The sequence below is a fragment of the Anastrepha obliqua genome, chromosome 2 (assembly GCF_027943255.1).
Source record: "Anastrepha obliqua isolate idAnaObli1 chromosome 2, idAnaObli1_1.0, whole genome shotgun sequence".
Taxonomy (NCBI): Eukaryota; Metazoa; Arthropoda; class Insecta; order Diptera; family Tephritidae; genus Anastrepha; species Anastrepha obliqua.
In genome coordinates this window covers 9,918,280-9,933,310 of record NC_072893.1, presented here as the reverse complement: position 1 = coordinate 9,933,310, position 15,031 = coordinate 9,918,280, and the positions used below count along the sequence as shown (strand labels likewise).

Sequence of the window (15,031 nt, the reverse complement as noted above, 5' to 3'; positions counted from 1 at the left end):
TTTTTGATCCGTACTTAAATCTTTTTCACTGGATATATCTGGTAGTGTGAATATAATTGGTTTATAATTGACGAAAGAAAGCTTCTCACAATCCTTAAATTTTTTCTCTATTTCACCGTTAAAGCTTTCAGACGTAGAGCCATCAATGTATTCAGACAAATGTCTAAGCGGTAGTTCATTGGCGTGTAATTGGCAGATGAACCATTGTAAGGGTTTTTGAAGACAATCTCCTCCAAAGGTTCAGACGATATCACTGTTATATGTAGGTTCTCAACGAACGCACAAGCACTAGATAGGAAACGGAAATAAGCACCAAAATGTGGGCAGTGTTATTTCTGACTAGAAATTTGCAACCACAAGGAAATATATATTTCCTACAAGTTTGCACCAACAACCAAGCGCTACAAGGTAGGCAGTGCTTTTTCTCACTAGAATATAGAAAAAGGGCAATGCGTCACTTCCGTCAGCGTACGCCAGTGATTCACACGATTTTACTACCCATATTTTTTTCATACCGTGGGCCTTATATATCGTTTCTTAAGGAGTAAACTCCAATAAATAAATAAATAAAGATATAAATAAAATATATTTCAGATCATCTGTGGAACTGTATACTACTATATTTACTTTTTTCTTCTATAAAAGTTAACCCACCCTAATTTTCGTGTACATTTTATGTGCCCAAATTTGTCCAGAAAGATTTAATGTTCTTTCTATGTTCGACTCGCAGTCATTTACATTTAAGTACTAAAGGAACCAAACATCCAAGGGCATCAAAAATCGAGTACCACCGAAAATTCTAACACCCTGAATGTGCAACGCATATCTTTTTGCAAACTATACGAGTATAAATCGAAAGCTTGCAGTTTAATATTCATTACAGTCTAGGTTAGTTTAGATTAGGTTGTAGCGTCTGTCCGTCCACTAAAGCTCACACTCAGGCTCATAGCCGTCGAATATGGGCAACCCAGTACAAATACACCAAAAGTTAAACCTTCCCTTACGCTGCCATACAGTCTTAAATGATGAGCCCAACAGTAGCCTTTTTTAGTGTAATTGTATGTATTTTATTCTGATTTCGTGCACAACATATAAATTACAACACATTCACGTTTAAATCAGTGCATTTAGTTACTTAGAGTATAGATTTTGTTAACCATAAATTTTCTACAGTCCACTAAGTCGAAATTCCAATTGCAAATACTTTTTAACCTCTATTGTCTACACATTTCGACTGCTCCTTCCTTTCTAAGCTGGCAGTGCAACATTATTTTCCTAAGTTTCGGTTTTAATTACTTATACACTAAGACGGCCATTGTGGCCTTTTGGCTGGTGGGGCGAAGCTGACGTAAAAACCACTAGTAATCGACAATCATCAATTTTCGTTTTGCTCTGCCTCTACAAAGCTCTGCTCGCGGCTATTATCATTCGACTGATGCTGCTGCCGTTGCTACGAGTACCACCCACCAATCTAACAAAGAACTCCATTTACGGCAAGCCAGCGATGGTACGCTATGCCCCCACTCACACCGCAGTGCCATTAATCAAGTCGTAGTGGTCAGTGCCATTGATGCCGCCGGTGCCATTTGGGCCACCCATTATTGATATGCCACTGTAGACACTGGCATGTGAACGTCGTCGCTCGCGTTCAAGCTCGTTTGGGTCGTAGGTTTCGCCTAACATGCCGCTTGGTCGCCGCTGTTCGTCAAACGCATAGGCGCGCTGAAATTTCGACGGTACATTCACCACACTACCACTACCGCCTCCGCTGCCGATGCCGCTGTCTGCGCCGCCGCTGGTGTTGCTACTGAAGGAACGCGTCAAAAGCGTGTGTGCCAGATGCGGAGCTGTCGGATGGGTACGCGCTGTCGGTGCGCCCAGTTGTTGTATTTGTTGGTAGTTAGGCGCGTACCCGGACGGTGAGGATGGTATGGCGGCAGGCCAATGCACTGCCGTTTGCTGTAGACGACTATCATTGCTCATATTGTGCTGGTTGGCTGAGTTCTGTGGACGTTGTAATCTTCGCTCGTCATATTTGCTGCTGGGCCGTAACGAAACGAGATCCTCATTGGATTTATGCATAGCAAAGCTTGAATTGTATATATCCGCGGCTTGTGATTGCGATAAATAAAGATTTTGTGGTTGTAGTTGTTGTTGTTGTTGCGGATGTTGTATCATTAGATTGGTCAGGCGGGTTTGGCTGCTGCTATAAGTGTTGTGCAACGCAGACGCGCTTGCATGCAACGAGCCTGAGCCGATGCTGTTTTGCGAGTTCGTGTGACTCTTTAGGAATGAACGCGGCAGTGTACGGCTCTGGTATATTTGGACATTGGGTTGATAGTTTTGGTGCAGACGATTTTGCGAACCATAGTAGGCACTTTTGCCAGCTGCGTAGTAGGGCTCACCGTTGCTAAAGCTGGGCGGCGGTGGCCAGATTTCCAATGCTGAGTCGCTGCGTTCGTTACCAAAAGCGCTTTTTTGCGTAGACGCTTCGGGCGGGTATAGCGTAGCCAGCGAGAGATTGGAGTTGAGCTTGTTTAGGTGTGTTGGCTCAACGAACATGGAGGAACGACGTAAATTACGAAACATTGGGTTTGTCCCATACTGAGTATTATCTGTAATAGTGGAGAGTAGAGAAGAAAGTGTTTGAAATTAATGATCTTGGCTTATGATGTTGGTTAAGAATATTAATAGAGCAGCAAGTTACTTCACATAAACTTTTTTTACTGGAGGACGAAAGCTCATGACCCATTTAAGTTTTAAAAATTCACATAAATATTTCAAACAATTCAGAGTAAAAGCGTTTTAGTGTTCGAAGGCCGGATTTAATAAATGCATTTATTGTGATTCTTTGTGCCTTCTAAGTGAATATAATAATTGGTGTCCCATTAAAGCCACCTATTTCGGGCTAAGACTTATATGAACCTTTGAGTTTTTTATTTGTCAACTGTCTTGGCAGCGAGGTAACAGCTTTCGTTGGCACGGATGAAGACATCAAATCTCGGATTGGTAAAGCTAGAGCCGCCTTCGGTATGATGTCTTCTGTGTGACCCAATAACAACATCAGCGTTCACACAAAAATGAGAATTTTCAAATCCAACGTTGGACCGGTTCTACTTTATGCTTCCTGTACATGAAAGTGACTAAATCCATCACTGCGAGCCTTCAGGTTTTTTTATAAAGCGCTGCCTGATGAACATCTTTCGCATTTTTTGCCCAAAATAATTTCGAACGCAGATCTACCGAAAAAGGCTCAAATGCAGCCCGTCGAAATGTTCATAAAACGCCAAAAAAATGGAGAAGAATTTTGCACACTCTACGGAAAAAAGATGCATGCATTGCACGAAAAGCATATGAGTGGAACTCTCTCACGAATGTTGGGCGCAAGCTTGGTAGACCAAGGGAAACTTGCAGGCCGACTGTTGAAAGGGTCGCTGGAAGCATCGGAAAGAGTTGGAATCAATCGCAGTACATTGCCGAAAATCGCACAAGATGACGCGCAGGCGTGTTTGATGTCCTATGTCCCACGAGGGATTAATGACTTGAAGAAGAAAAAGAAGAAGCTGTCATGAAATGAGCATCGAGGTTAAGTCATCGAGGCGACATGAGCGTTCAACGCATAGAAATTGTGAGAATCCACTAGTAATGAGACGAAAGTTTCAAGGAAACGGTTCGAGAATGAAGTTACATCGCAACGCTGCGAGATGTGTCGGTCAGAAGGATTATGCGATTTGACGATGAGTTTTCCTTTTCAGAAGGTGTAAGTAAATATCCTAAAAAAAAAAAATGAGCTGAAAAACTAGTTTCGGCGTTGAAGAAATTCAGTTGGCACATTTTAGGTTCCATATTAAAGTGCCAATGAAAATTTTATTCAAAGAACTCACACCACAAGGCGTCCGTTTATAAGTTTTTGTATTTGAAACAAAAGCCTTCATTCTTTGGTTACAAAGGATGATCAGATTGAAGGTACTTTTTCCAATAGAGGTTTTATTACAGATTACGCGTGACTACTGTCGAACTAAATACACAATTTTTCTCTGTATTCATTGACATTTCATCATGGAAAGACGTACGACACAACAACGTTTACAAATCGTACAATTCCATTAGGAAAATCGATGATCTGTGAAAAGTGTTCATCGCGCGCTAAGGCCAACTTATGGTGTACATACCCGTCCTACCGAACGCACTATTGGGAAACCATCGGCAAAATTGAGAATAATTTTACATTATTAGATGATACTCGACCGATAAGATCACGTACTGCTCAAAGTGACGAGAATATTGTGGCTATGAGAGTTTCGCTGAAGACGCGGAAGAATCGATTTACTGCCGATCTCAACAACTTGGCCAATCTTATGTCACAATTGGGCGATTTTCGAAAAAGATCTTGGTTTGAAAGCATATAAAATGCAGCTAGTCCAAGACTTGAAGCCGGTCGATCGTCCATAACGTCATAATTTCAGTAGTTGGGACCTTGAAAAACTCGCTGAAGATTCGCACTCCGGGATCCGAATTTTGTTCAGGGGTGAGCCCCATTTGTGGCTTAATGGCCACGTTAATAAGCGAAATTGCCATATTTGGGCTGAAGATCAACCCGAAGCCATTCAAGAACAGCCATTAGATCCATCGCAAACTACCTTTTGGTGCGGCCTATGAGCTGGAGGAATCATCGACCCATATTTCTTCAGAGACGAGGCTGGCGTCAATGTAACAGTGAATGGCGAACGATATCGCGCCCTGATAAACGACTTTTTGATGTCGGAAATTGAAGTCCGCGATCTCAATAACATTTGGTTCGGACAAGTCGGCAGACTACTTGCCATGAAGCCGGTGAAACTTCGGACTTACGGTGTCGTCGTTTCGGTGCGCAATTTATCTCTCGTCTCGCACCAGTGGATTGGCCACCAAGATCGTGTGATCTCACATCTTTGGACTTTTATTTGTAGGAGTATTGAGCCAACAACATGGGGAGCCAACATTACTAAAGTTATTCGCGAGATACCGACCGGATGGCCGAATTACGGCATAGTTGGGATTAGCTCTAAAAAATAAATGTAAAAAATAAAAATAAAGATTGCCTAATCAATTTGAATTTTCGCTGTTTTATTTCAATTTAAGGGGTTACATGGGTTTCGTCGGGCAAAAAAAGGCCTAGTTTCAATATTTTTTTTTCTATGTAAAAATTATTTATTTAATTCAAACTTTTTTCTGTCTTATAGATACATATTCAATGAATAATTTCTGAAATTAAAAAAAAAAAAAAAATTAAAACTCCTCCATTGTGACATCATTTCCGGTGACCTCTCGAAAAAAAGGTGCGTCCGCGTTGTCAGCATAACTACTGACAGGCTCATCAAAAATGAAAAAAGAAAAATAGGTGCTTTAGTTAAGACCATAAACTCGTGCTTGAACGAAGGAAAGAAAAAAAGTAAAAGTTGGAATTTTGGCAGACATTTTTGCAAAAAAATGAAAATTTCGGTCAAATTTGCTTGACATTTTATTTTTTTTAAATAGTTGTAATTGAAAAAAAAAAAAATCCTTCGTTCAAGCACGAGTAAATTGTATTTCGAACACCTGTGTAAAATTTCATCAAGATCGGTAGAGTAGTTTTCGAGAACATTTGACAACTGACTTTGAAAACACAGTTCCGAGAAAAACGTTAAGGTTTTGAGTAACAATAAAAATGGCTTGGAGCGCACACATTCCAAAGGCTGTATCTCCAAATTCATTATTCGGATCGACTTGAAAATTTAGGATAATATTCCTGAGATGTTGTAGAAATTAATAACCCAAAAAAAAAACTCAAAACCTCAAAACTCAAAAAAAAAAAAACCAACGAAACCCATGTAACCCCTTAAAATCCGATACCTATAAATTAATCAGCCTTTAATAAGGAGAAGAACTTTTTTATTTTAGTTTTTCAAATTATTCATTCCTAATAGGACACTCTCCACAAGTTTAATATTTCTTCCAAGTCCTTTGTGTGATACTTGCATCTTTCTCACCCTGTTTTTCAATCACATAAATCAGGTCAATGACTTACCTTGAATGACGTAGATGCGCTCCTCATCATCTTGTATCTGCGAAAAGCCACCTTCTCCTTCATCGTCATCCTGCGCTTCCCTGGCGTTCTGCTCTTCATTTACTTCATCACTCTCTCTGCCAAAATTACGGCGCCCACTGTTACTACGTTGCCCACTATCAAAACAATTTGCGGCTTTATTGAGACGACGTCGTTGCGTTTCATCGTCAGATGTCGCCATCGCATCTTCTTCGCTGGCAATGAAGTAAATGTTTTTCGGTTTTGGACGCATTCCAGCACGTTTGCAAAACTCCTGAAAAAGTTCATCCTTTGTCTTACGTATGCCCCGTTTTAAGCCGCACAGCCGCTGTGGTTCATCATCATCGTAATTGCTGTCAGACTGGCTATCGGCCAATTGGCGACGCCGTGGCAGATTTCTTTCAATTTCACTTTCACCGCCGCCGCGTTCACTTTCGCTTAGTGTGGCTGGGTCAAGAGGTCGTGTGTTTGTCGCCATGTTGCGTCGACTTTTACGCTCCACATGCGGTGTTGTGTGTCTGAAATTGTTGCTGGGATAAATATCTGTGGTAGTCGAAACGCTGCGGGTGAGCGGAAAGTCTTGCGTGAAGTCGCCGAACCGTGCGATCTGCTGTGGCATGCGGGGAAATGTTTGCGAGGTGCCGCCCATTTTAATCGCTGAAGGTGGCGGTGGTGGCAAATCGGGCGATGGCTCGGTGTAGAGTTCATTAAGCGATTTGGCAAAGTTCCTCGAATGCAAATTGCATTTCGGTTGTTGTGATTTCTCGAAATAATACCTGCGCACAGAAGAGGGGAAAATGGCACACATAAAAATTGTGAATTGATTCATTACTGTTTAGTCATTGGGTTAGCCAGTAACAGATAAATAAATGTTGTTAAAAAATCTAAAATATTTCACCTGCGCTCCATTTCTGTGTTGACGAATGCCTCTGCCGCATTCGGATGCTTGCGACACGGAACAAAGCCAGGCATGTGTTGCAACAGCTTTTTACTATCCAATTCCATTTCGGCTGCGGGTGACGCCATACACACATTGTGCACCTGATGAAGGTTATTGGTGCTTAGTCGAGGACCCTGCTGGGGCTTGCGCACAGTGGGTGCGACGGCTACCGAGGACGAGGAATGTTTATAGCTTTTATAGGTGTGACTGTGAGGAGTTTCGTTCTCTTTCAGCTTTTCCTGTAGATTGGTGATATTGAAGCACGGCAACCGCTGCAAAGGCGAAAATAGATGTGCATTGTATATTAAAGAGGTGCATTGCGCCATGTGTGTGTGTGTGTGTGTGAAATGTGACTATTAAGCGGAACAGGAAACGGATGCCATTGTTGACATGAACGCCAAATTGAAAGCAACATTGGCTGTCGTTGTGTGTGAGCTCTGGGGTAAGTGAAAGCAATTCTCCTTGTGAATTTTTCAAATAACTTTTTAGCGGAGGTGGAGTTTATTAAAGGATGTGTAAAACCTTGTCGTAGTTTGGAAGAAATACTATTTTTCTTAACACTTTAAAATAATCGGGACGGGTTTGAATTGGGTCAATAATTCCTTACATTTTTGGTGCCCACAAAAAATATAATAACACGAAAACCTCAAATAGGCATTTGACCCAAATCGCTTACGGCCGACCCATTTCTTCATATTTGAAAAAGGGAAATGAAGATAGACAGATAAACAGTGCCGAAGCCAAATAGGTTGGTGCCTGACTACCATTTATAAGGTCGTGCTGTGGATGTACAACACAATTGTTTTACCAATTTTAACGTACGGGGTTGCCCATATTCGATGGACCCGACGGATTTCGATGACTCTTTGGGCCCATTCCAATCGATGAGGCTTGTCCGCAGGCAACAATCTTTACGTCAATTGAATCTTATACGGGAATAAATGCAAATCAATGGGGATAATTCGTTGTAAAGTGGTCCGAGCAATGCCCAACTGCTGAGAACGGCGATTTTGGGATCTCCTTGGCGACGTCTCAACACTGGCCCGTACAAGAGCAATGTTCTCATCCGATCGCCTTGGTCGGTTTTGATTTGGTCTCTTTGGATTAGAAAGAGCATCACCAGTCGAAAACCTTTCGTACAAACGTTTAATGGTGTTCTTAGAAGGCGCACTTTTCACATTATTTAATTTTTTATACGCACGTTGAGTTTTCACAATTGACTTCTTGTGTTGAATGTAAATTTCAACAATTTGAGAGCGCTCGCGTGGCGTGTACTGTTCCATGGTAAAAATCTGCTTGGACTGACGCTTCCAACGCGGTATGTCATTAAGCGATCTGACGTCTCTGTCAAAAGATAAAGGGTAGCCAGATGGGTCCGTCGAATATTGGTAACCCTGTATGTATGCCTGGTTTGGTGCGAAGCTCTGCGGAAGGGCTATAATAACACTAAATTGTGAAGGGTGCAAAGGACTGCATGCATTGGCATCACCGGAGCACGTAAAACTTGCCCCAGTGCTGCCCTGAATATCACTTTGCACTTACTCCCTATTGACTTTTACTTTATGATATTTTCATCGCGCTCAGGTTAAAGGAGGTTGGTCTCTGGATGCAATCTCTCAAGGTATATGGTAGCATTTTCGGGCAGTTAACACCCTATTTCTTCGAACTTCGAACAGATCTCTCTATCCGCAAACTAGAGTTTGAGGGTCGTGCTAGGGCAATCTTTCAAAATAGGCAGGAATGGATCGAGGGGAAAGCTCCAAAGCTTGCACCTCTGTCTTCACTGACGGTTCCAAGATGGAATCGGGAGTCGGATCAGGAGTTTTCTCTAAATAAGCCAATATATCTATCTCCTTTAAACTGCCGAATACTGCTAGTGTTTTTCAAGCAGAAGTCTTTGCGATCCTGCAAGCATGCAAAATGCTTAGGGAACGCGGGAGCGAGCGAGATATTAACATTTTCTCCGATAGTCAAGCCGCGATTAAGGCTCTAACGACGTCATGGTGCAGAACCGAACTATTGAACTCCTGTAAGGTGATAAAATCTCTTGGGTGTGCAGGTAACATTTCTCTGATCTGGGTTCCAGGACATAGGTACGCAGGGGGTAATAAAAATTTTAAAGAGCTTTCCAGGAAGTAGACTGAATTGGCCTCAGAAACCTCCTATCCGGTCATCGCCATCACCCTGACAGTTGCTAAATGGGAACTGCACATATTATTTCTCAGGAAAGCGCAGAAAAGATGGAGCTCCATTTCTTCATGTGCTATTTCGAAAACCCTTTGGCCCCAGTACAATATACACAGGACTCAGAAAGTCCCTTGGATTCCTCGCCATGAAAAACCAATCAAAAAAGTCGGAGTCGGCTTAAAACTGTAGGTCCCTCCATTTGCTCAATGAGGATTGCAATTAATGGAATTTTGCCGTTGCGACTGCGAATTGGTGCATCCGTGCGTCGTTATACTGGAGAAAAATGTGAGGCAGCACCATTTTTTCTTCTTTTAAAATCAATTTTAATTTTTGCTGACATACTTACATTGTAATATCCAATTTCTTGCAGACTGATGTATAGAAAAATGTTCAAAAGCCCCACAAACTCAGTCGTTATGAAGCCAATAACGAACAGAAAGAAACTTTGTCCATAGGTAACCTTGAAGAGTGGCGGCTGCAAAGAGGACCTCGATCGCAATTTTGAACCTATTTCCGCCTTTAGGATGGATATGTATGCAATTAATCCGATGAGCATTAATAAACCTAAGAATTACAAGGAAAAAAGAAGAAAATTTTATTAGAAAAATTCAAAAGTTCCATAGTTATATGCACATACATAAATATTTAAAAATTGGTTGCACTCAATTCAAAAAAGAACATTCACCGAGATCCTCTACTAGTAAACTACCATTTTCATGAGCTCTCGCTTCCTGAATGCCGTTCCTGGATCGAACCACTACCCTTACCAGGCAAAGAACTTCAGTGTGACCCGCGTTAGTAATACACAACTACACTCTGTTATCTAGTTATCCAAAATTGTCCGACATGTTAAGGTATACCGAATGCCACCAACTTTCTCTTCACACGTCCGCTTAGACTTACTTATCTCCCACACCTCTACCTTTTCTTAGTTACATCAAAGTTTTCAAATAAAGGCTCTGTGACAAATCCAATGTTGTATAAAAGGTTGTCTGATCAGTTCTACCGAATTATAAACTGACCCTAGAACTCTATTTTAGAAGAAATTATGCCGCTAGCTGTCCTATAAATTTGCAATGGAAAAATCCAAACGCTCTCTAAGAAAGCTTGATGCAAACTTTCTACACAGATGGCTCAAAGACTGAAAATGATACTGAGCTGGATGGTTTGACTAATTGCGGTACAAAATCCATGGAGACGACATATCATCGACACCATCGGCGGGATTGACGCTCCAGTGTGTTCATCTTGATTGGGAGATGACGCAAACATTGTAGTTCAATGGCAGTGCTCCTGGAAAGATGGGCCTCGAGTCAACTCAGCGAGCGCTGGGCTAGTGCGTAAACGTGCAAGGTCGCGAGATCCTTCTGGCCACGGGTAGATCGGGGACGCTCGAGGGAACTCCTATGGCTAACAAAGCCCCAGCTCTCGAATTTGGTGGGTATCCTTACCGGACATTGTTCGTTGGGTGTTCATGCGGTGAGACTTGGGATTTCCTCAAGTCTGTTCTGCAGAAGCTGTCTTGAGGACGAGGTGGGATCATCTCAACACCTTCTCCTCAGCTGCCCTGCTTTCGTCTGGCGAAGATTTAGACATTTGGGCTCTCATTTCTTCGCTACGTCTGCGGGTATATAGCGGGTCTAAATATCACAAATTTGGTGAAGTTCATTAGTAGCTTGACTAGTAGTCACCGTCGGCGTCGTCGTAAGCGTATGGTCATCATCCCTTAATCCCAAGGCTATTTCTCTCTAGAGATTCTTCTCTAAAAGAGACTCTTTTTATTTATAAAAAGTATAGTTTTTTTTTAGAAGTAAGTCTTCCCCTCGAAAGGATTACAACTTTAAAAGGATTACAACTTAAAATTAATTAAAACATTTTCTTAATAAGTTTTATTAGCTCTTTATTATTATTTTAAAGTTAAAGCAGTAATTTTGAATTTAATTGCGTATACCTGCAAAGAATTCACTCAAATATGCAAAGTGTTTTCCAATAAGACCGATTTCGAACCGAAATGGAACAAAACAAGCTGTGTGTGAGGTATTACATTGGCATGGCATCACTGGAGCGATGAGAACTAGTCTCACGGAAGCACTCAGCAGAGTAGAGGGTAACCTACTTACCCTGACAAATACCTAATCGGAAATTTCACAGGGCATATGGAAATCGCTACAAAATTCATATATAATTCTGCAGTGCAATTAACTGATGCAATGATTCTTGCGCTAAGAATTGCAGGAAATTTCAAGATATCTTATGATTTAGACGGGGCGCTTTGTGAGACAGGTAATCTATAAATTCAACTTGACTTGGAGACCTGCAGATGGGTTGAAGCTTGCGGATGGTAGGAGCTTTTGGGGGTATTTGGGCTTAACTTTGAAAGATCCATTTTGGTTATCCCACACCTTTTTCAAGCTAATATCAATGGCTTAAAGAATTAAGGTAGGTAATGACAACAAAGGTATTACTTCGAAACACATCTGTATTTTTTCAGACAGCCAAACATACTCAGCAACATCTAAACTGGTTGGGGAATGCTTCACTAACCTCAATATCCTCGAAGCAAAAAACACCACCTTTTTGGACAGGTTACTAGAATATGAAGATTATGACGGCAACAAACAAGTAGGCTGTCTATCGAAATTAGACTGGGAGAACACGAAATTATACGACACTGGATGGAGGGTCCAGGACAGAGGCAGGTAATACTATTTATTCTTCTTTATAGAGGATCGTCAAGTATGGTTTTAAATATGGATAGAGAGACCTTATGAGCTCTCACTGGATGTTATACGGAGCATTGTAGTCTTCGTTAGCATATCAGTAAACGAGGATTAGTAGAATCAAGTGTCTGTTGTTTTTGCGAAAGAGGCCATGGAACATCAGAGCATATTCTGTGCTAATGTGCAATTCTCGGAAGACGAATATCTTACACTAGCCTAGGTAGTGTGACTCTAAATTCATTGGTATATAGAACAAGAAACCCGAGGAAGTGCTAAAATTCATTAGAAGCCTTCAATCATAGGCGCGCGGTTTGGCACAATAGACCACACTAGAGGTCGCAGTGTGCTACGGGGCAATAGAAATAAAATTGTACTTGCTGCTGCATCGTGTAACTTGCCTGAAGATTTGGTATCAGATACTGAATTATAAGCATTGGATTTGACACAATCCATCAAAACCCGCCATTAAATACTTCGAGGTGATGACTGATAGTCGTCTAAACTTTAGAATAAGCTCTGAAGAAGGCATCGAATGTGCATTTCTGTCTGGCACGAATAATGCCAAACAACGGCGGCTATAGCCATAGCAAAAGGCTACTATAGAGTAGGGTTGTCAGCTCGGCCCTTCTGTACGCGGCACCGATCTGAGCTGACGCATTGAACATAAACAGTAATAGTAAAGAAAACTAATATCCATCTATCAGCTAAGGGCTTTGCGTACTATGTGTGGCTTCCGCACAAATTCTAATGACGCATCGTTCAATATCGCAGGACTAATCCCAGTTGACATTCTGGCTAAAAAAATGCAAAGGTTATTTATAAGGCTGTCGGAACTCGGCGATAGAGCAATGCGTAAAGAAATCGAAGAAAGAAGAAAAAAGGCGCAGGCTTTCGCCCACTGGTAAGACCGGTGGAACAGGTCACCTAAGGGTAGACGGACGCTCGAGCTAATATCCATCCATACAACGTGGTTAGAAAGGAACCATGGGGAAGAAAATTACTACCTAACTCAATTCCTTTAAAGACACGGCGTAGATTTGGCCATGCGAGTTCACTAAACTACTTAATCTGCACGGAGAAGGAAGATGTTGATCAAGTCTTGTTCCAATGCCAATGCTATGCACCCGAAATCTGTAAAATTTTCACCTGATAACTGGAAGGGAATCTTGTAACAAATATCCATGACGTAATACGCGTGGAGTTTCGTTGGCGACAACTATAATTAAGAGCCTTTGAGCTAACCAGCTCTGTGACGCAATACTTTTTTGGCAGTTCCGTGGGAAGAGGGGTAGTGTTGGTTCATGTTTGGTACGTAGGTCTATTTGAGAGTTTCCTCTTTACGGGCGTCATTCCAGAGAAAAAACCCTTCAAAACAACAAATGCCAACACAGCCTGCCAACATCGCTTCGTCCCTATTAGAAAACCCTTTATACACACATGCATATGTATGTACGAGTGGATTGCATATAAATTTATGTAACTTACCTGAGACAATAAACATTATGCCCGCACTAAAGTAATATAAATTATTCTGATGTGAACAGGTTGGCACGAGGAAGACGATAAAGCTGATCAGAAGAAAAACACCGGATGCCAGAAAGAATGGACACGACTTGGTGACGGTGTCTGCAAGTTTGAGAATATAAATTTGTAGTTTCGTAAATGCGCATATTTGCGTAATAAACAAATGTGTGAATGTATATGTGTGTGACTATAAAAATTTTGCAATAAATAATTTATTGTTTTAGATAGAACAGCCATGCATTCTTATGTCCTCCATATACAAGCAGAGAAAGAAATGGAAAATAAAAAATAAATATAAAAATAAAAATAAAACTCTGCACAGACGTAAAGTCCGTATGTTCGTAGTGAAGGCAAACAAACTGAAAATTTAATTTCGATTGCATTTGAATTTATCTGCATAACTTTCATATTTGCTTTTTTATATACTCAGATAGCCACTTGTATAATAAATAAAACGGATATCCATATATTTTTATTTTTCCTTATTTTTGTTATTTGTGTCCTTATAAATAATCATAACTAATCTATGGCTCCGATGCACATTTAAATATTTTCTAAGGCAATAGAGCAGCCAACAACAATAATAATACAGTTAGGTAATATAGATACACATACATGCATATATGATTCATAAGTAACTTTTAGAAGTATTGAAAATAAGCGTACGCGGGTAGTATGCACACATTCCTGTATTTAAAAATCATATATAGTACGCAGATATTTGGTACCTTTGGGTGCAATCTAGAAAACAAAATACACTTTTTTTCTAAAAATTTTAAAAATAAAAATAAGTGACAAAAATTCCTAATTCAATGCAGATAACATGACGAGGGGCTGAGTCACAATCGTGCAAATCTGCAAGTGTATATTCGGATCGACAGCTTGTTTAGTTCCATGGAGTTCACAACGATCCGGGTAAAATGTGAAAAAGCACAAACGGTAATTTGGGGCACAGCTCCCCATTGAAGCAAGTGAAGTGTAACTATACTTAGCGCAAGAAAATGCTTTGTCATCAAAGCAAAATAAAGATTTTGTTGCAAAATAGTATATAGTTATATATAGTTAAAATATCAAGTTAAATCAAGCAACTAAAAGACAAAAAGACACCTGGATTTGATTTAATCCCAGCGGAAGTATTAAAGCAACTACCCAACAAAAGTCTAGTAAAATTAGCCAATCTATTCAATTCGTCGATCCGACTCCAGTATGTTCCAAGCCTGTGGAAAGTTGCAGAGATGATTATGATTGCCAAACCAGGAAAGGGTCCACATATTGTTTCTTCATACCGCCCAATCTCCTTGTTGCCACAAATTTCAAAACTACTAGAAAAGCTCATTCTAAATCGCTTAAAACCAATAATTGAATTTCGCAATCTGATACCTTCACACCAGTTTGGATTTCGCAGTAAACTCTCCACCATAGATCAGGTGCACCGAATTACAGCTGAAATAGAAAAATCGTTCGAAGAGAAAAACATATGCTCAGCAGCCTTCCTGGACGTCGCGCAAGCATTTGACAAGGTTTGGCATGAAGGCCTTATTAACAAATTGAACTCATGCCTGCCACTTCAATACAGTGCATTTATGAAATCATATA

At 40.8% G+C, this 15,031-nt stretch overlaps 1 protein-coding gene across 1 annotated transcript in view; it reads right to left on the bottom strand.

Moving 5' to 3' along the window:
• Window positions 1-1,088: 1,088 nt before the first annotated feature.
• The window catches only part of LOC129239466 (uncharacterized), a 62,536-nt gene continuing 48,593 nt past the window's right edge, over window positions 1,089-15,031 (bottom strand). Inside the window, exons 5-9 of the mRNA XM_054874967.1 lie at window positions 13,397-13,537; window positions 9,538-9,755; window positions 6,963-7,276; window positions 6,047-6,840; window positions 1,089-2,615 (exon numbers count right to left, since the gene is read on the bottom strand). Coding sequence (XP_054730942.1) covers window positions 1,525-2,615; window positions 6,047-6,840; window positions 6,963-7,276; window positions 9,538-9,755; window positions 13,397-13,537 — 2,558 coding nt within the window. The 3' untranslated portion in view covers window positions 1,089-1,524. The remainder of the gene's footprint in view (window positions 2,616-6,046; window positions 6,841-6,962; window positions 7,277-9,537; window positions 9,756-13,396; window positions 13,538-15,031) is intronic.